We start from the raw sequence: 20,584 nt of genomic DNA on the forward strand, positions 1-20,584 counted from the left end.
TTTTCGATGGGGGCAGGGAAATGCCTGGGATCAGGATCAGACAGAATACAGCCAATTTATTTGGACCGATCATCTTGACGGTGCGGTGGATTGGCGCACTCTGCTGCATATAGAGGTAGACACAGGAACGCTGTTTCTTTAAATCTTCCACTGGTTTATTAAAGATCCGGCATAAACCAGTGCAGAGTTAGCAAAGTAAACACCTTTCTGGCCTAGCGAGAAAACATAACGTATGGCACTGTCCGTGTTGCTGCGGGGATCCGCCCGCTCAGGAACCAACATATAAAGGTTCAGCTCTGGAGCTCACATCTCCAGACACACCCAACAATGAATGAGCCAGAAGTCTGCGTATTTAGCCTCTAGACTCCTCCTTGGGGTGGAGATGTTGAACAACCTGCCATTCACTCTACAGGTGTTCAATCAACCTAGCCCAAAACATGGCCGATTAACCCCTCTCAACACTTAGTGTGCTGGTGCATTTTCCTAGGTTCATATCACTGAAGCAAATAACCTCAGTGATGCATATCTCCCCTCCAGTACTTTGCCAGTGACTTTGTCACAACAATCATGATGAATTGAGTATGCCAAACCGCCAAACTTGTATTAGCTAAACTGAAAGTGGCTGAAAAAATACAATGTGACAGATTACTGTTTCTGTGTCTACCCCTCAGCCCTTGCAGTCATTCGCTAATTTTATTATGCTATAAAGTAGAAAGAAAATTACTAACTTTTATTGAAAACCCTAAAATATCTTATTTTGTAAAAATAAGGCCTGTTTAGAAGAGCCAGTTTGTGCCTACTGTATGGAGTCAGAGCGATCGTTAACCCAATCGTTTTGTCTCCATACAGCTTGCAATTTATCGGCCGCACTTCTCCTGTTTACAAGGGGTGATGTGCTGCCGACAATCAAAATGTGTGAACCAAATGAACAATCCAATCTGCTCGGCAGCTTTGCTATCGGTGTTATGAATCCTTGTCTGTCGATTATTGGCCCCTGTAAATGGACCTTTATTTAGGTTTCTGTCCATCCATTCATATCTTAAAATAAAAACCAGATGAGTGAAGAAATCTTTCCTTGCTCCATACTATCATCTTAAAGGGTTAATCTCAACATCACTAATAAAAAAAAATTGCAAAGGGATAAAAAATCAGTCAACCTTGCAATTTACGTTTTATTAAAAATCCTCATCCTTCTCAGCAACAAGACAGTATTTTTCATTTTATTTAATGCTCATTTTCTAGGTTACTGGCCACCGCTGCAGTCTAGCACGGGTGTCCAAGCATGCAGAGTGCTTGGAAGCTCTTTTTATTAGAGCTTGTAAATTCCACAGCACTCCTTTGATGCTGCAAAGTCCATGTCTGCTTGCAGCATCAGAGAGGGAGCAGTTTGGCCCAGCGGCACAACCATGCCAGTGGTCCAGACTGTCAAACTTCAGGAGTACACTGGCATCAAGAAACCGTAAGCTGGAAAGAGGCAGCAGCGCAGTGCACTCCTGAAGCCGCGATGTGAGAAAACTCCTTTTAAACTCCATATATTGCCATACAGATCTCTTAGACTTGCTTTGATAATTCATGCCAGAATAACAGATCTAGAAATGGCTCATGAGCCCAATTGTATTCAGTCTTTACCCACCCAGCCTTACTGACAGCTGCAGCTTACACTGAGCTGTGTGAGAAAGCAACAAGGAGGAGGGACACTGAGGAACTAGGTGGGCAGAGATTGAGTATATTTTCATAAAGTGTTATACAGCCATGCTGACCTGGATTATCTGAGTAAGTACACTAGGCTCATGAGGTCTAAGAGAGATATTTAATAATGTATGCAGGTTGTGGTGACAGATTTGCCTTAAGTGCTTCCTGAGCAGATAAAAGTATTCCTGCGGATATTGGGAAGCAAAACACCCTTTTTCGTTCCAACCTGAACAGACAATTTTCCATAAGAGATTCCAAATGTATCAGATTGTTTTGGCGCTGTGACAATACTCCCACAAGGTTTGCTTATTTTTTATCAAATGAGCGCTCATCATCTGCTTTTTTTTAGAAATACTATAAGCAGATAACTGAATCAGAGGCATGATGGATTTTTTCCCCGGTTTCCACCCCACATCCTTTCAGTGAACTACTTGTCATTTACAATTTGTGAAGCTTGTGAATAATTTTTCAGGGATCTGTGATGGAGGTCGGTGGAATGACAACAACTTTTTTTTAATCTATCAAGAGCTCCCCCCTCCCCCCCTTAACTCCAGACCATCAGCTGTCACTCTGGCAGACTCGGACCACCATGGTCACCCGCCCAACTGTACAAAGAAAATGTGCACCCACCCCTTGGATGGCAGATTAGAGGGGATCTGCTGGGACTTCAGCAATCAGCGGGACAACTCATAGAAGGACGATCCATGTAATACCTCTGTACAGTAAAGGATTAGCACTATGCTGATCCAATAATCAGATGAAGACAACAGACAGTCCAGTACTAATTGGGTTGGACCAATGGGTGCTAAGAGAATAATGTTTTTTTTTTTTGTTTTTTTTATTGTTCCGATTTTTTTTCGTGTCACTAAGCCAAGACGTTACAAAGGAACCAAAGGGAAGAGTATGGTTTATTTTTCTAAATGTTACCTGTGCAAACTCTCAAAGAATTTTTTCTTGGGAAATTTTCTAATTAAAAATGGCCATCTGTCACCTCTTCTTCCATTTATTACTTAAAGAGAATATGTCATCAGAAATTGACCTATTGTTTAAAAAAACAAAACGATAAATAAATTGGTATTCTTGCAGTTTTCACGCTGGCCACTAGGGCTATTATAAGGTCCCCATACACATTGGGTGATTGTTTGGCCAAGAGCCATCTCGCGTAACTCTCCCATACATGAGTGCTTGTTCCACCAAGCGTTCCAGTGTTCTCTAAACAGACTTCTATGCCGATGGCTTATCTCCGGCATTCTGAAATCGGGCATGTGCGATCTATATCTCCCTCGACAATCAGTTGTCCGACCCCCTTCAGACACATTAGAGTGTTGGCTGAACCCCTTGATACTGGTGGGTTGGCCGACATTAGTCTAATGTACATGGGGATCTTTAGACTCCTACGTTGTCTTTTTAGGAAGAATTTGCAGCAGGTTCCTTATCAGAGGCAGGATTATAATGACGGGTAACGCCTCTATACACAGCTGATAACACAGGATCCACCAATCACAATAGGTGATGTCACAGCTCCCCTGCCCCCCCCCCTTTCACAATGACTTTGCACACACTCATTAGATGCGTCAATACAAGATATTCTCTGGGTCTGATCATTGCTGTTAATGTACATGTGCATTTCATGAAAGAACAGGAAGTTAGAGTTTAAAAAAAAAAAAAACAGTGGCCAGTGTGAAGATTGCAAGATTTCTATTTTTCATTTGTAATAAAGATTGGGATCTAGAAAAAAAAAAAAAAAGCATTGTCAATTTTTTAAAAAAATGAACACAAAAGCCCCTAGATGTAAAGCTAGTCTTTTTTTTTATCCAAATGGGTATATTCCTCAGATCTTCTCTATAGCTGTCTTCAGAACAACGCCCAGTTGTCTAAAAAGATTAGACTTCTATACAGGAAAGAAAGGGCCATACCTCAGGAACAAAAAATATACCACATCAGTGGTATACGGCAGCTTTTACACCAGTATTACCTATTTATGGCAAGTGGTAGGTCCTCTTTGATACCTGCTACCAGTAAAACTGTGTTATTCCATACGGTTTTGTTGTAAATGCAATTTTTCTAGAATGGTTCCGTTAATGGATTTGGGAATTGCTGTTTATGCAGTTTTCTCCAATATACAAGTATTAATATTTACTCATTCGTATTTAATGAAATATTCACTGTAGAAACTTTATGCAGATATAGGATTGTCTAGTCGCGTAGTATGAACTTTCAGATGAGTGCACATTTTGAGTCATTCAGAGAAGCTGAGTAATAAAAGTACTGGAGCAGAGGAAGAAGAGCTGAGACGTGTGATCCGCTGCAGACGTGTTATTTCTTTATGGGTTTTAGCTGTTGTGCAGTTAAGTAATGATAAGCGTCACATCTCTGGGTCATTGAACACAGCCCTTTATTGTTTTATACATTTTACCAATGCATGATAATGGGGTGTGGTGTGGAAGCCACATGCCTGACCACAAGGGAGTTCACCGGCTGCTGAGAACAGTTTTATTATCTTTTTTATGTATCTGTTAATATTCAGTATTTTATTGCACCTCTATTTTGGCTGTTAAAGAATACTCTTATTTTTTACAGCCACATGCCAGGGCCCCTTGATGTACAAATACACTCAAAATGGCCTTGCGGTATCATATACAATCTTAGGCCTCAATCAGACACCCCATTTTCTTACATAAGAGAAAAACGGACCGATGGGTGTGGCTCAGGGTGTGGCTCAGTTTTTCTCGTATATGGAAGAAAAAATTCTCCACCTTCTCCTTTTCTGACAGTCCGTGAAAATCAGACCGCACTCGTATGACGTAGACTTTCATTGCCGATTTTGATCTGACGCTCGGATCAAAATTGGACATGTGTCCAATATTTTCTGCGGACCACTCTGTCCTAGGTAAAAATCTGCCATGTGCGCAGCCCCATAGGTTCTAGTGAAAAATCACGAATGGCACTCCTATGAGAAAATCAGAGGTGTGAACGAGCCCTTACACTATAGGATCGCATATTCTGTGATTTCAAAAATGCTATTGAAATCCGTCCCTCAAGTTGTAACACAACACGATAATATACAGCCATTAGCCCCCTTAACGCTCCTTGATTTTTGTTATGGACTCTCAATTTCTCATGATACACTTTCAATACTTTTTAGTGACGTGCAAGAAAAACCTTTGACAGTCTGTAGATCACGTCACAACCAATGGATGACCCATACACTTGTACCATAAGCAACTCCCAACAGAGTATCACAAAATCAATTCTGTTTTTCAAAGCTGGTTTTCTCATGCTCATCTCCTCTTGGGAAATGTTGAGCCAAAAGGAAAGATACCTGTATTACATCTCAAGCAAAGTGTCTACGTGGATCTCTAGCCTTACAGGGCATATTTATTGGGGTTCTACTGAAACAAAGAGGATTGTCCAAAAAATGGCATTACTTCTAAAATATCTGAAGCCAAGCTGCTTGTTAAAATTCTCTTTGACATCAGATTATTTGTTGCACTACTGGTCTGCACCTTCTGTATTTTGGAAGCCCAGTACTAATTACTGCACTTATTCTTAGGAGGTCTTGGCTTTCATCGTGTTATTTACATTGTCTGACCTTTGGTGCATCTCCTTCAGTGGGTCACATCGTTAGTTGGTTGTAGGGTAGGATAGACTGCAGTCCTGCCAGCCCTACATTAGAGCAGATGCACAGGGTGGGCTGTATGTTGGCTCCAGAAGATCAAAGGACCATGCTGAGTACCACCAGGTCACAGCAGTGAACCCCCCATGTCATGATTTAACCCCCTGTTCTTGGTGACCCTTTCATCCACTCGTCTTTCACTGTGATCCTATGGCGTGGGAAAGGAAGCAAGTCCAGTAAAGTACTGAAATACAGCATTGCCTCCATTCAAAGAAGACTTGTCACCAGGTCAAAAGTGGTCAGTTATTGCTTCTATTTTATTCTCATTGCTCCCCTCATTATTTTGTTATTTTTTGTTCCCTTTTTAAATCCACCATATTGCTTCAGAGATATGGTCCTTTGAATTTGGTGCAACTTTCTATGGTCTTTACCAAGGAGACGTTACTCACAGGATCCTCAGGGGCGTGTTTTAAAGATGCTCTGCATTATTCCCCTGCATTTCCTTGATAAAGACCATAAAAATTAGCCGTTAATAAAATAAAAGGCCCATATCATTGGGACCGTATGGCAGCTTAAAAAAAAACAAAAAACAATGGAACACTCAGGGGACCAGCGGGAATAAAATAAGAGCAAAAACTGTTTTACTTTTTTTTTACCTGGTGGAAGGTCCTTTTTAAACAGAAGATATTTGTCCAACATCCCTTCCATCACTAATCCCCTTATTCCTATTTTTAGGATAGTAATTTTGCTGGGCAAGTTGACCACAGAATTGTTGACTTTCACTTTCCAAAATGGCCAAACTTGTTATTTTATTTCCTAACTTGTAAATGGCTGTTTTAAGGTTTCTCAGATGTCGTCAGTGCAAGATATGGTAGCTATTGTTTATAGAGCAAGTAGACCAATTACTAGTAAAATGATGCTCCATCAGGCAGGAGTGGAGGCTTCGAGAGACCACCAGGGTTATGTGGGCATGGACATCCTGCCCAAGTTATGAGCATCATGTTATGGCGCAGGAGAAGTGGAGCTAAATGATATCGAGATGGTTTGTGGGAAAACATTCAGTATTAATTGTATCTTATTAATGGAGATTCCTGCTTTGGTGTCCAGTGGGCGGTCTTAATCAGTGATTGATTGCTTTCTCTGTATAAGAGAGAGTTGTCAATCGCTGATTAGGACCGCCCACTTGACTCCAAAGCTTCGAAAGAGCTGGGATTTTTATGATGAACCAATATAGCAATCTGCTCAGCTTCTGCTCTATACTGTGCTGCCCCCAGATGGGACTGCATACTCAATGGGAAAAGTTCCCTTTAAAATGAATGAGGGATGTAGCTTATTCCCAGTGAAAAAAAAATACTACAACAGATTCTGTTATGTAAAAAGCCCGAGAGAACGTCCTTTGCCTGACAGCCGGACATATGTGAACGAGGCCGGGGTATACTATCGGGCTTCCCGACAAACCCTATTCCAGAGAGGCTTGGTTTCCTCGTCCTCCGCTGATGAGGGCTAATAAGCCTGAACATCTGTGCAGGTCAGAATAAACCGATCTGGACTTATACAGGATTTCTGTGCTCTGGATAAACATTTGGCGATAAAGAATGGCTGTCCTCACATCGTGGTAAGCCCTTAGTATTTTAGGATTTGTGATCCGGGTGGTGGCAGGCTACCGTCCTCTTTGCTGTATGTGTACCGGCGCTGTAGCCTTCATTCTGCACACCGTCTATCCCCTAGGCGTGTAGTAATCAGGCAGAGGTTTTTCTTTTTCTTCTCCTTCCATACACATTTGATTGCTGATTTCCTGATTCAGGAAATGGAAAAATTAACCCTTTTGTTGCCCAGGGATCTTAGCCCTGGAATATTTGTGGCCGCTGAGTGTTTCCTGTCACTGTGGCCAGGCAATGAATCTGCTAAATTGAATTACTCGGCAGTCTTGGTGATGGTGACTTTGCATCTGCGACATGTCACACGAAACCAGCCCAAAAAGACAGTCTGTAATTCAGAAAGTAAAACAGAAGGTGAAGTTCGGCTTTAGCAGCGGGTGTCGTCGTGGTCTGGAAACCTTCTAGTTATTAATAGATTGGTTTGGTTAGGATGTGGTCGTTTTTATTGTTAGCGTCCTCCTTTTCTATTGTGGGTCGCTTACAGTATTTTCTTTTCTCTTTTAGTGCCAGAAGATCTCTCGTGTGAGGAGAGAGAAGAATTGTTAAATATAAGACGAAGGAAGAAAGAGCTTATAGATGACATTGAGGTAATTTTGGAATATTTCACAGTTTTCTGTAGAAGTTTATATCCAATTTTTTATTTTTGGTCAATTTTCAGGTGTGGATATTTTCTACAATTTTTCAGGAAAAAAGCCCTTCCATTTCGATTATAATTTTGTTTTCTAGTTTTGCAGTCCTAGCCTACCATAGATATCTTCCATTTAAGGATCCTTGACATATGGCTGCATATCTCAAAGTACGGTTCATATACCTGTCTATATGACCTCACTGTACCACCATGGCCTTAGGGCACGTCTACCAAAAAAATAAAAAAATCTATCTATCTATCTATGACAAAAAAACAGAATGTGCCTGTTAAACACACAAAAATATACACCGTACCCCCTGAATGAACATCGTTTATAAACATTGGCAAAATTGTTGGTATCCTTCTGTTAAAGTAAGTAAAATCCACAACTTGAAACTGACAAAAGTAATTTTCCACTTAAATTTACTGAATTCCACCTAAGGAGAATCAGACATTGCTTTTGAAATATGGTTCAGCAGAAAAAAAAATACTAATAAAAATGGCCTTGACAAAAGTGATGATACCACTTGAAAAGATCAAAAATAACTTGACCATAAGGACTTATTAAACTGAGGTGTGTCCTGTAATTAGCATCACAGGTGTCTACGGACTTGTAATCAGTCAGTCTACCTATTTAGAGGGTGAAAAGTAGTCACTGTGCTGTTTGGTATCGTTGTGTGAACCACACTGAATATGGACCAAAGAATGTTAAAGCACCACTCCAGCGTTTTTTTTAATTTTACCTCTGGAGTGGTGCTTCTAATCTAAGGTCTTAGCCCCAGGCCAGTATGAGAGCAGGTTCAATCTTCACTTTCTAACTCCGCTGCACCCATCAGTCTCTGGCAGTTTCTGGCCTAACGGATCACTCCAGTGTCTGCTGGAGTAAGCCAGAGGTCACACCTCAATGCAAATTCTTTGAGAGCCCCGTTCTGACTCTCATAGACTTGCATTTAGAGCTTGTAACGTAGCTTCTGACTTCTGGCCAGTCAGAAGATGCAGTCACAAGATGATGCCGAAAAAAGGTGAACCATACATTAGATGCCCCACTCCAGCACTGAAAAACAAAAAACGCTGGAGTGGTGCTTTAAGGAGAGCGGTGTCACAGGAAATAAGAAAGAAAATGATAAACAAATATGTTAAAGGTAAAGGTTATAAGACCATCTCCAAACAGTTTGATGTTCCTCTTGCTACAGTTGCACATATTATTCAGAAGGTTAAGGTTTATGGGACTGTAGCCAACCTCCCTGGACGTGGCTGCAAGAGGAAGATTGATGACAAATTGAAGAGACTGATAATACGAATGGTAATAAAAGAGCCCAGAACAACTTCCAAAGACATTAGAGATGAACTCCAAGTTTAAGGTACATCAGTGTCGCGCCATCCATCGCTGTCTTGGCCATAGTAGACTTCATGGAAGACGACTGAGGAGGAAACCACATTTGAAAGCAAATCATATAATAGCAAGACTAGAATTTGCCAAAATACATATTGACAAGCCACAAAGCTTCTGGGAGGCTTAGTTATGTTTTGGGGCTGCATCTGACAGGAGGTGTCTAGAATTGGTGCAGGGTACAATGAAATCTCAAGACTATCAAGGCCTTTTGAAGCAAAATGTTCTGCCGAGTGTCAGAAAACTTGGTCTGAGTCGCAGGTCATGGGTCCTCCAACAAATGACCCAAAACATCCAAGATTGATTAAGAGCAAAGCATTGGACTATGGTAAAGTGGCTTCTATGAGCCCAGCCCTGATCTAAATCCTCTGTTGAACTACTATTCTAAAGTAAAAAAAAGCACGGTCTGATCCCCATTAGTTGATATTCAGTAAATTTAAATTGAAAATTAGTTTTGTCAGTTTAAAGATATTTCACTGAGCAATTTTGTCTGTGTGTTTTGTGTGTATATAAAATAAATTCTATAATTATACACACACTGTGGTCTCAGCGTTCTGGCTGCGGCGCTGACGTCATGTCGGCAGTGCGCATCACTGCTGTAGCCAATCGCTGAACTCACCGGCTAGTGCCATCTACCTTGGCAGCTGAAAGTACGCTCTTTTGCCCATAATGGTGAGTGGGGGTCTGGAGATATGCTAGACGGATACTCCAGAAGTTTTCCTGGCCCATACAGTAATGCAGCATAAAAGAAAGTGCAGGGACCAAGTAGTTTAAAGCTTGAGTGATTCTGTGACTAAATAAATGTATAGCTTTAGAGGCTTAAAATGCCAACTTAAAGGGGTTTTCCCACAAACGAAAGTTGATTTTAATCAATAGATCTTGGAATAATAATTTCCACAATTTGATGTGTTTAAATAAAATGTTCCTGTGCTGAGATAATCTTATAAATGTGCCCCTGCTGTGTACTGTGTAATGGCTGTGACTGACCGTGTATGGAACATGGTCTGATAATACCACAGCTCCTGGGCAGGGGAGGAAGCAAAAGAGTATACAGACATTACAGCAGGGGATCACAGCTGATTTTTGTGTGGGTAAAACATTTCCCTGCCTGTTCTTAAACCATGTTTTACTTCAAAGAAAGAATCAGCTGTGATCCTGTGCTGTCCTGTCTGTATACTCTTTTGCTTCCCCCCCTGCCCAGGGAATGTGGTATGGTCAGACCATGTTCCTGCACGGTCAGACACAGCCATTACACAGTACACAGCAGGGGCACATATATAAGATTATCTCAGCACAGGAACATTTTATTGAAACACATCCAATTGTGGAACTTATTGTTAGAGCTATTGATTTAAAAGAACTTTTGTTCGTGGGAAAACCCCTTTAATGGACCCAGATACCTCTGCTGGCCCTACTCTTAAAGCGACCAGTTTTTGCTCTTATGTTATTCTTGATGCTCTCTTGAGTATACCAGTTTTTCTTTTAAAAATCTGCCATAGGGTTCTAGAGATATGGGCCTTTTTGTTTAGTTCTAGTTTTGTTGTCTTTATCAAAGGGGTGTGGTCCATTGATCCTCTGGGGCATGTCTTTAGGCTGTTCTGCATTAGATTAGCAGCAAATAAAAAGGCCCCTATGTCAGGAACCATATGGTGGATTTAAAAAACTCCTGAAATACTCAGGAGAGCATCAGGAATCCTATAAGAGCAATAACTGACCACTTTTGATCTTGTGGCAGTGGGAGAATTCCAGGCTGTGTGTAGGGATGGTGCTGGGATCTTTCTTGGATGCGGTGAGTGAGATTATCTCCATCCAGCTGGGTGAGTGATCCGCACATCATTATGACACATCTGGGTGTGGAGTCTGCTGAGAAAGTGGCTGATATGCAAAGGCTAAAATATTTTAGGTCTCTCGGAGGATTGCCTTTTCAATGTCTGCAGGATGTTCCTTAGAGTTGAGCAATCGCCATCGGTAGACATAAATTATGTGAACTGGGAAGATGAACCCAGATAAATCACAGCTGGATGTAGTTACTGAGTAGCATGTGTGGTGGGAAATAGATGTATATAGGGTATTTACCATGATGGCTTATACTTATTATAGGATTAGACCCCCCCCCCTATCAACAGATTGAAGGCACTTGTTATTGCTTACACAGTGGCTTCTCTGTAAGAATTGATTCATTTTCGTCCCATTCATTCATGGGTACAACCACATAAAATATTTTTTAAATACCCTATTATGTGCTTATATAGCACCAGCATATGCCGCAGAGCTTTACAGATATTGCCATCATTTACTATCCGCAATGGGGTTCACAAGCTAAATTCCCTATCTGTGCAGTGTGGGAGGAAACCGGAGAACCCGTAGGAAACCCACACAAACACGGGGAGAACATACAAACTCCATGCAGATGTTGTCCTGTAATCCTATAAAACTGCAAAATGATTAATACTTCCCTTACTAACCCCCTATTGCTCCTGTACTAAAATTGCCCTGCTCCCCTGTTGTCTTTGTTCACCCTGCATTGATACTATCTTTCCTGACCTCCCCCATACACATAACTGATTATGAAGGAGTACTGGAGAGCCAAGTAAGCCAGTGGCAGTGGTTTCCCACCTACAGAAACAAAAGGGTCTCCACCTGGAATTCAATCTGCCTGACCCTTCTGTCTGACATTATATCTCAGGGGGGAGTCAGGATGCCCCCCATACATGTGAAATGGTTGACCAGTACCCAGAGCTGTGGAGTCGAAGTCTGAGCCCATTTTGGTGGAGTCAGAGTCGGTGTAAAATGGACCGACTCCGACTCCTAAAATATATAATAAATTGGGTATGGTAGTACAATGCAGTTTGTGGGGAATATTTTTTCATAAGAATTTGGTAACGTTATGAAATGTCCTATTCCTGATCTAAGGGTCTAGACTTTTAGCTGAGATGAATCTGTGCTACAGTAAATTTATCACTTAAACATGAGCCATGAGGGAGTCGGAGTCGTGGAGTCGGTGCCATGGAAATTGAGGAGTCGGAGTCGGAAGTTTGGCTTGCCGACTCCACAGCCCGGCCAGTGCCGCTGAAATTGGCTGGTTTAGTGGACATTAGTCTAATATGTATGGGGCCTTTATTGCTTTGACTATTATCTGCAAAACATTTTAAACCGGTTGAATAGTCTGTCCTAAAGGGGTTGTCTGGCACTAGTCACTTCCGCATCAGGAGGTGAGCAGTGTCTATGACGTTGTGTCTACACTTACCTGCCAGGACGCATACACGTATCATTCATTAATGGTACTCCTGCTCGATACCTGCAGTTATATCTACTCACGATGTCCCTCATCAAGGCTCGCTTATAATAAATAGGGCTCAGCCACGATTTTTTCTGCATCCCGGCAGGCATCTATGGATGCAACATCACTGGTACTGCTCACCTCCCGATGCAGAAATGAGGACACCTTAAAGGATAGGCCACCAATGTTTGACTTCTGAAAAGGAAAGAGTTGCCTTTAGCAACTGATGACATGTTAACTTTAATTTTTGGTACATGAAGTTAGCATGGCTTGGGTTAGGCTAGGTTCACATGAACGTATGAAAAAAAGAAAAATTTCATTCAGAACGAACTGACTAGTTTTCATCCGTATTGTCATCCGTTTTTATAAATCCGCAATAAAAAATTTTGAAAACCAAATACAATTTCCTATGTTAAAAAAGTGCTATATGGATGATCCTTAATGGTTCTGTTGCACCCATAGAATTGAATATGTGAGTCTAATCCAAAATACGGGATAGACTAGTGCATGCTGCAATTTTTTTTTGTTATTCAGTCCATGAAAATGTAAAAAAAAAACAAAAACTGTAATCTGAACAGCTCTACAGAATAACGTTGGTCCAAGTACTGTCCGTGTTTTGTTTTTTTTTCACGGTCATCACTTGCACCGAAAATACGGTCATGTGAACGTGGCGTAACCTGGTAAGTTTTATCTCCGATATCCGGCCCTGAGACTGCTCTGTGCTCTTATCATCCACACAACATTGCCGCCTATTTTTGGGAATCTCTGCCGTACTCCTAATTTACTTAAGCGCGGTCACAGCTTTGGTGAATTAGAGAGGAAATGTGTTTGCCGGTTTTGCTCACGCCATTTTAACAAAGCTGGCTGTTGTCTGCACACAATTGCCTCTTTCATTCTCTTCTTTTTGTTTGCGATTTGATTTTTACGCACAAACAAAAAGTTTTCTGTCTGCCACTTTTGAAGTGTTTTATATGGAGTCTTCTGAACAATGGTTTATATAGGAACTTTGCTGTAACGTCATTGACCTGTGATGTTAAATCCGGCCTAATCCTAGTCTTGTGTCAGAATCCTGAAACGTTGGCGACTCCCACATGTAATAGTCAGCCCCTTGGATGTAACCGCTTTCTCTCCACTCCATACAGAGGCTGAAGTGCGAGATTGCCGAGGTGATGACTGAAATTGACAATCTAACGTCTGTAGAAGAAAGGTAAGCGCCATTCACACTACAAATGCTCGTGTGTCACAGGTTCTTAGAAGCATTGAACCTGGTTTTGGCTTACAAATACTGATGTACAATACTGACCAAATACTGGACGTGTTCATGCGGCCCTGAGGTGCATTCAGATGGACTGATCTTAAGTCCTTAAGGAGCACTAATTACTATATACAAGTCAATCGGTGCTTCTTAGGGCGCACAAAGACGGCCGTATAAATTGGAACGAGATCGGACTGTAATGCACGGACTGACCGGCGGCTCTACCGACCCAAGCATGACCGCTTTATATAGTTCTGTGCAGCTGTCCCGCTCATGTGGGGAAAGCTTCCGGCCAGTCCGTGCATTGTTGTCCAATCTGTCCAATTTATAGAGCCGCCTGACTGTGCCCTTAGACGGCCTGTTTACCCAGCCGACAGGCATGTTAATACGACCGTTCTGTCCCCATAGATCATCATGTCATTAGCAGCACATCCCCTGTTTGCATACAGTGATGTGCTGCTGATTCCCTTAATTTTTATGCATAAACGATCCGATTACCTGCTGAATTAGGGCCTGTCTTGTTCATTTGGTGATCGAGGTCATGTTTACATGGGTTCTTTGCTCTTCTAAATGAACCTTTAATGAAAATGTAAACTGTTGTTTGGTGTACTTATCTGCAAATTTACAGATCCATCAACTTTTGGAACCTCTGGTTCTATGAGAGGCGTGTATATAAAATGTGTAAAGGGGAAAAAAAAAAATAAATAAATAAAAAAAAAATATATATATATATATATATATATATATATATATATATATATAATTAATCTATAAAATTAGGGTTTCCTTTCTACTCTTTCCTCCATAGATACATAGAGAGACAGGTAGTCGTCATATATATCATTGTAATACAATTTTGTACAAATGTAGGCTTTCATGTACTCTTTGGCTCTAACTATGCTTAACTCACTTTGAAATGTATCCTGTAGAATACTCCGGAGATTATTGATGTATAATGGGGTCTAAAGTTTCCATCTGCATTTTTGTTGACAAGAACACATATATGTTGTAACCGTGTTTTTCATGTATAGAAGACATACTCGTTATAATCTATCGAGCTGTTCATATGTCCCCGTTTTTTTTTTTTTGTTTGTTTTTAATTGGGCCACAAAATAACTAATAGAGACATCTGTCTTTGATTCAAGTTACAGATCAAAATCTCCAATACTAATCTATGAGTTAATGAAATATCACTCCTGGCACACATGGCAATCCGTGCTCTTTCTTTTTTGAACATTGTTGTGAATAGGAGAAGTTTTGCCATTCATTCATTCATTCATTCATTTATTTGTAGTCAAATAATTGTAAAGTGTTGCCTCCCCCCACTAGGGAACAGTCATCAGACATTACAAAACTATGTGATCTAGTGAGCCACCTGGAGAGCTGCAGCTCCAACACACATTAGGGATAATTAGATTAGATTTAACTTTCGGAGGAGTCCTGGGTGTGGTACCAAGTCATCAGCAGTTTAATTAGATTTTATTTAGGCTGTGATCACACGCAGCAGACGGAAAAAGAAAAAATGCACCCAACTTTCTTTGAACTTCTTAATGTCAAATTACTTATTTTTGGAGGGAAACAGCCGTTTCACCCAATTATAATGGTCTCATGGTTTTGCTGGGGAAACGGCTGTTTTCCTGCAAAATTAACTGATTCATGAACGTCTCGTTTAAGTACCACTCTGGCTCAGGTCCATGGCAGTTTTCTGAGCATGTCTGCTGCATGTGAATACAGCCTTGGGTAGCTTTCAGATGAGCAAATGTCATGCTTCATATATGGGGTGCAATGCACTGACCTGTACCATCAGCCATCCTAGGCATATATACAGTGGGGAAGTATTTGCTTCACTGCTGATTTGAAACATCTGACCTCTGTAATTGCAAACGAAGGTTTCTGTACCAAATATTAAAGGAGTTGTCCGCTACTTTTTAAGAGTCCCACAATGTATCAACCCAGTTATTATAAGACGTTTTGGACTCGTCTTTCTCACCTGTGAGTGGCGCTATCGCTGGCTGTGACCCCCGCATCACGTGACCCCCAGCTGCAGCCGGCTCTGACATCCGCTGATGTCACGTCATGGTTCCAGATGCAGCCGGGGGTCTCCTCTTCTGCGTTCCACGGTGGATGCAGGGCTGTGGGATGGGTTACCCCGCGCCTCACACCCAGCATCCACCGTGCTCTCCCTCTCCTCATTTTATTTATTTTTACTCTCTTATATAGCGCCATTATTTCCACAGCGCTTTACAGACATTACAGCACTGTCCCCTTTGGGGCTCACAATCTAAATTCCCTATCATACTCATTCATTGGGAAAGCGCGCGGTGGTTGCTGAGTGTGACACCGGGTAACCCCGCCTACAGCCCAGCATCCACCGTGGGGACCGAGTCACTGATTTCACGCCTCACTTGACGTGACCTCAGCCGGGGGGTCACGTGATGCCTGTGAGTGACCAAGGATAGCGCCGCTCACAGGCAATAAAGACACAGCAAAGTATTTACAAAATGTCTTCTAATCACAGGGTTTATACATTGGGGTACTCTTAAAAAGTAGTGGACAACTTCTTTAAGTTCTATTTTTCTATTGTATCAAATACTTATTTCATGCTAATTAATTATGCAAAAATCATACAGGGTGGTTTTCTGGATTATTTTTTTTAAGATTCTGTCTCTCACAGTTGAAGTGTAAATATGATAAAAATTACAGATCTCTCCATTCTTTTTAATCACTCTGGATCGGTTGCTCCAAAGTTTATGTGGAAGTCCTGTATCATCTGAAATCATACCCAATGTAGTCTATGGACATGTTCAACAACTTTCCGCCAAAAAATTAAATAAATGGGACAGTGACAAAAAAGGACAGCACACAAATGCCATCCATGTATCCATTTTTTTTTTACTTTTTAATGTGTAGGAAAATCTTACTTTTTTAAAAAATTTTATAATATGAGAAAAAAAAATATCACTCTATAATAAAAAACAAAATGGACAAACAGACCCAAAAAAAGCAGACTGCTGAAAAATGTCCTTTCATTTTTTGGCTAATTATTTGATAAGTGATCAGTATCGGATCGCTGAAGGGGCTGGACTTTGGACCCCTATGCCTCTTGAAGCACACTGTGTGGAGCACACACTACCACTCTGCACACTGCGTAGTGGACCACGCACTACCACTCTGCACACTGCGTAGTGGAGCACACACTACCACTCTGCACACTGTGTAGTGGAGCACGCACTACCACTCTGCACGCTGTGTAGTGGAGCAAGCACTACCACTCTGCACGCTGTGTAGTGCAGCAAGCACTACCACTCTGCACGCTGTGTAGTGCAGCAAGCACTACCACTCTGCACGCTGTGTAGTGGAGCAAGCACTACCACTCTGCACGCTGTGTAGTGGAGCACTGACTCCCACTCTGCACGCTGTGTAGTGGAGCACTGACTCCCACTCTGCACGCTGTGTAGTGGAGCACTGACTCCCACTCTGCACGCTGTGTAGTGGAGCACTGACTCCCACTCTGCACGCTGTGTAGTGGAGCACTGACTCCCACTCTGCACGCTGTGTAGTGGAGCACTGACTCCCACTCTGCACGCTGTGTAGTGGAGCACTGACTCCCACTCTGCACGCTGTGTAGTGGAGCACGCACTACCACTCTGCACGCTGTGTAGTGGAGCACGCACTACCACTCTGCACGCTGTGTAGTGGAGCACGCACTACCACTCTGCACGCTGTGTAGTGGAGCACGCACTACCACTCTGCACGCTGTGTAGTGGAGCACGCACTACCACTCTGCACGCTGTGTAGTGGAGCACTCACTTCCACTCTGCACGCTGTGTAGTGGAGCACTCACTCCCACTCTGCACGCTGTGTAGTGGAGCACTCACTTCCACTCTGCACGCTGTGTAGTGGAGCACTGACTCCCACTCTGCACGCTGTGTAGTGGAGCACTGACTCCCACTCTGCACGCTGTGTAGTGGAGCACGCACTCCCACTCTGCACGCTGTGTAGTGGAGCACGCACTCCCACTCTGCACGCTGTGTAGTGGAGCACGCACTCCCACTCTGCACGCTGTGTAGTGGAGCACGCACTCCCACTCTGCACGCTGTGTAGTGGAGCACGCACTCCCACTCTGCACGCTGTGTAGTGGAGCACGCACTCCCACTCTGCACGCTGTGTAGTGGAGCACGCACTCCCACTCTGCACGCTGTGTAGTGGAGCACGCACTCCCACTCTGCACGCTGTGTAGTGGAGCACGCACTACCACTCTGCACGCTGTGTAGTGGAGCACGCACTACCACTCTGCACGCTGTGTAGTGGAGCACGCACTACCACTCTGTACACTGTCTAGAGGCCGTTCTTTGATAATACAACTCTGCTCTTACTGCAAAGAATGGAAGCTGAGCTACCCGACCCAGGAGCGGACACTTAACTGTGAATGGGGCTTTATTGTTCTGGCTCTGGACCCTGTTACTTCTGGCAGTCAGGGTACAGGTGTTGGACCCCCACTGAACTGACATTGATGACCAATCTAAGAATAGGCTGGCAATATGAAAGACCGTGACAACCCCTATGAGGGTCTTTAACATATGTCGATGATCAAGCTGGCGAACCTTTATTCCTGACCATTGCTCTATGTCAACTTGTCTGTCTAGCAAACAAATGGCCGAAGCTCGATGGTCATTTCATTGCATATTTTCTATTAAACTGAGCACAAACTTATGTGATAACCCCAATGGCCGCCATATTGGGTGCTGCTCAAGTATACCGCACATTTTGCAATGTATTTTCCGGTGTTGCGGCTCATTAAGGTGAAGCACATGGTCCCTGTGCTGTAAAAGCCGTGTGGCTAACATAGGCAAAACATGCGCAATTCAAGTAAAAAACTGCACCCAAAAATTAGATCTGTGCATCAGCCTTGTAATCTTGTCTTGTTTAATAAGGTCTTTTTCCTCTGAGCCGGCATTTTTAGTTCTCCTAGCTGATGTACAACAATGATCAACTCAAATTACACGGAACCGCTTATAAGACAGTGAGGAATTAGATTTCATGTCGCATTAATATTTTAGGTTTCTGAAGAGCCATGATTAGAACAGCGAGGAAACCAATTAATGTTCTATTTTAAAGGCTTCTCGTGATTGTCAGCGTGCAGATAGCCCACAGGCAACACAAAGCCGAAAAGTGTAAGACAGGATATTGTGTGTAATATTGGTGGGAAGTGCTAGAAGCAGGATATTGGCTTTCCTTAAATGAATAAAAACACTCATTCAGCCGAACATTCGCCTAGAAAATAAGTCATGGGACATCATTTAAGGAGGAAGAACTCCTGTACGCTTTTTAAAATAGCAAATCAGTGTTACATATATGATTAGACTGTAGTTTTTGACTTCTGTAAAGGTTGTGCTTGGAGTTTGAACATCTGCTTGCAATTTTGTAATTTTCAGTAAGTCTGGTTGACTTAAACCAACACCTTCCAAAATCTATGGGGTGGTGGCTAAACCTTCGAGGAATTTGAGTTCCATAAATGAGAGCACAATTTACAAGGTAGAAAGCAAATCAGCTGCTGTAGGGTCCATCAGCCAAGGGGACCCTACTTCCACCAATATCCGCCAAAAAAACAAAAATTGTTCTGCTATTTTTGGTGAGACAGAAGATAAAGGGCAGAGAAACATTGGCTATATTCACATCAACCTTTTTTCATGAAAACCCTAGCAAAAAAGGTATGTAGAGAAATGTAGAGAAGGAATAATAGTTGTCCCACTTTCTGCTATACTCCTGTTGCTCACAGAATCTCATCGATATAGGGGATCTACAGATATATGCTCGCTGCCCACAAGCTTGGATACCAGGCAATGATTGCCATGGCCTTCCTAAGAACCTCTGTAGAGTGTGACTCCGTGTAAAGTCAACGCATGTGCACACTGAGTTATTCCCCATCCAAAATCCTTAGTTCCAGTCTACAAGTGACCTGTCAGAAGACATCCCTGGATCATGTAGTTAAGACTGTGGGACTGACATTGGCATTGAGGATGCAGCTTTTGGCTGAAGTGTGCTTTTAAGTCTACCATTTTTTAATTCTGTGGATAAAAAAAAAATGCACATGACCTATTCCACCAGATCATTATGTATTCCCGAATACTAGGCCAAGATGCATGCAATATGTGAAAAATTAAGTACACCTCATGAATCCACAGCTTGTAGAACCCCCTTTAGCCGCAATAACTTAAGTCATACAGAAAACAAGGACTTCATCAGTCTCTCTTCTGAGAGAATTTTGGCCCACTCTTCTGAACAATTGAAGTTAGCAGACATTCGTTGATGCACAGCTTTGAAGTTCCCACCACAGCAATTCAATTGGATTGAGGTCTGGACTTTGGGCCATTGCACATTTTGATTCTTTTCTTTTTCAGTCATCCTGATGTAGATTTGCTTGTGTACTTTGGACCATTGTTTTGTTGCATGAACCAGTTTAAGTTTTGGATAGATGGCCTCATTTTTGACTCTACAGTGGAATACTTTGGTATACAGAGGGGTAATGGTCGACTCAATGACAAGGGGCCCAGGTCATGTGGCTGCAAAGCAAGCCCAACTCATCAGCCTTCCAGCAGCGTGCTTTACAGTTCATATGTGGTGTTTGTGCTGATGGTTTTCGGGTTCTCGCTAAACGTGGTGCCGAGCATTCTGGCCAAACATCTGTTTGTCCAAAGGACATCGTCCCGGAAGTCTTGTAGTTTGTTCAGATGGAACTTGGTAAACTTTAGCCGTACTCTTATGTCTTTTTTTTTTTTTTTTGAAAGAGGAGGCTTTCTTAAGGCAAATAAGCTTGGTTTATTCAGTATTTTTCTAATTGTAAAGTCAGGAACTTGAACATTCAACATGGTATTTGAGGCCTTTAGAGTCTCAGCTGTAACTCTTGGGTTTGTTTGCAATTTTTCTGAGTATTAGATGTTCTGGATTAGGCGTGAATTTGCTGGCACCTCCATTCCAGGGAAGATCTACTGTCTTCAATGTTTTCCACTTGTAAATACATTTCTTACTGTAAAATGATGGACTCCAAATAGTTTGGAAATGGCC

At 42.2% G+C, this 20,584-nt stretch overlaps 1 protein-coding gene across 1 annotated transcript in view; it reads left to right on the forward strand.

Moving 5' to 3' along the window:
- LOC141161998 (cytohesin-3) overlaps window positions 1-20,584 on the forward strand; it is a 114,485-nt gene that overhangs the window by 37,766 nt on the left and 56,135 nt on the right. Inside the window, exons 2-3 of the mRNA XM_073647601.1 lie at window positions 7,471-7,553; window positions 13,407-13,471. Of these exons, the coding sequence (XP_073503702.1) occupies window positions 7,471-7,553; window positions 13,407-13,471 (148 nt within the window). The remainder of the gene's footprint in view (window positions 1-7,470; window positions 7,554-13,406; window positions 13,472-20,584) is intronic.

This window comes from Phyllobates terribilis, unplaced genomic scaffold (genome assembly GCF_046119375.1).
Source record: "Phyllobates terribilis strain yellow unplaced genomic scaffold, ASM4611937v1 Scaffold_9__5_contigs__length_417890890, whole genome shotgun sequence".
NCBI classification, from domain to species: domain Eukaryota; kingdom Metazoa; phylum Chordata; class Amphibia; order Anura; family Dendrobatidae; genus Phyllobates; species Phyllobates terribilis.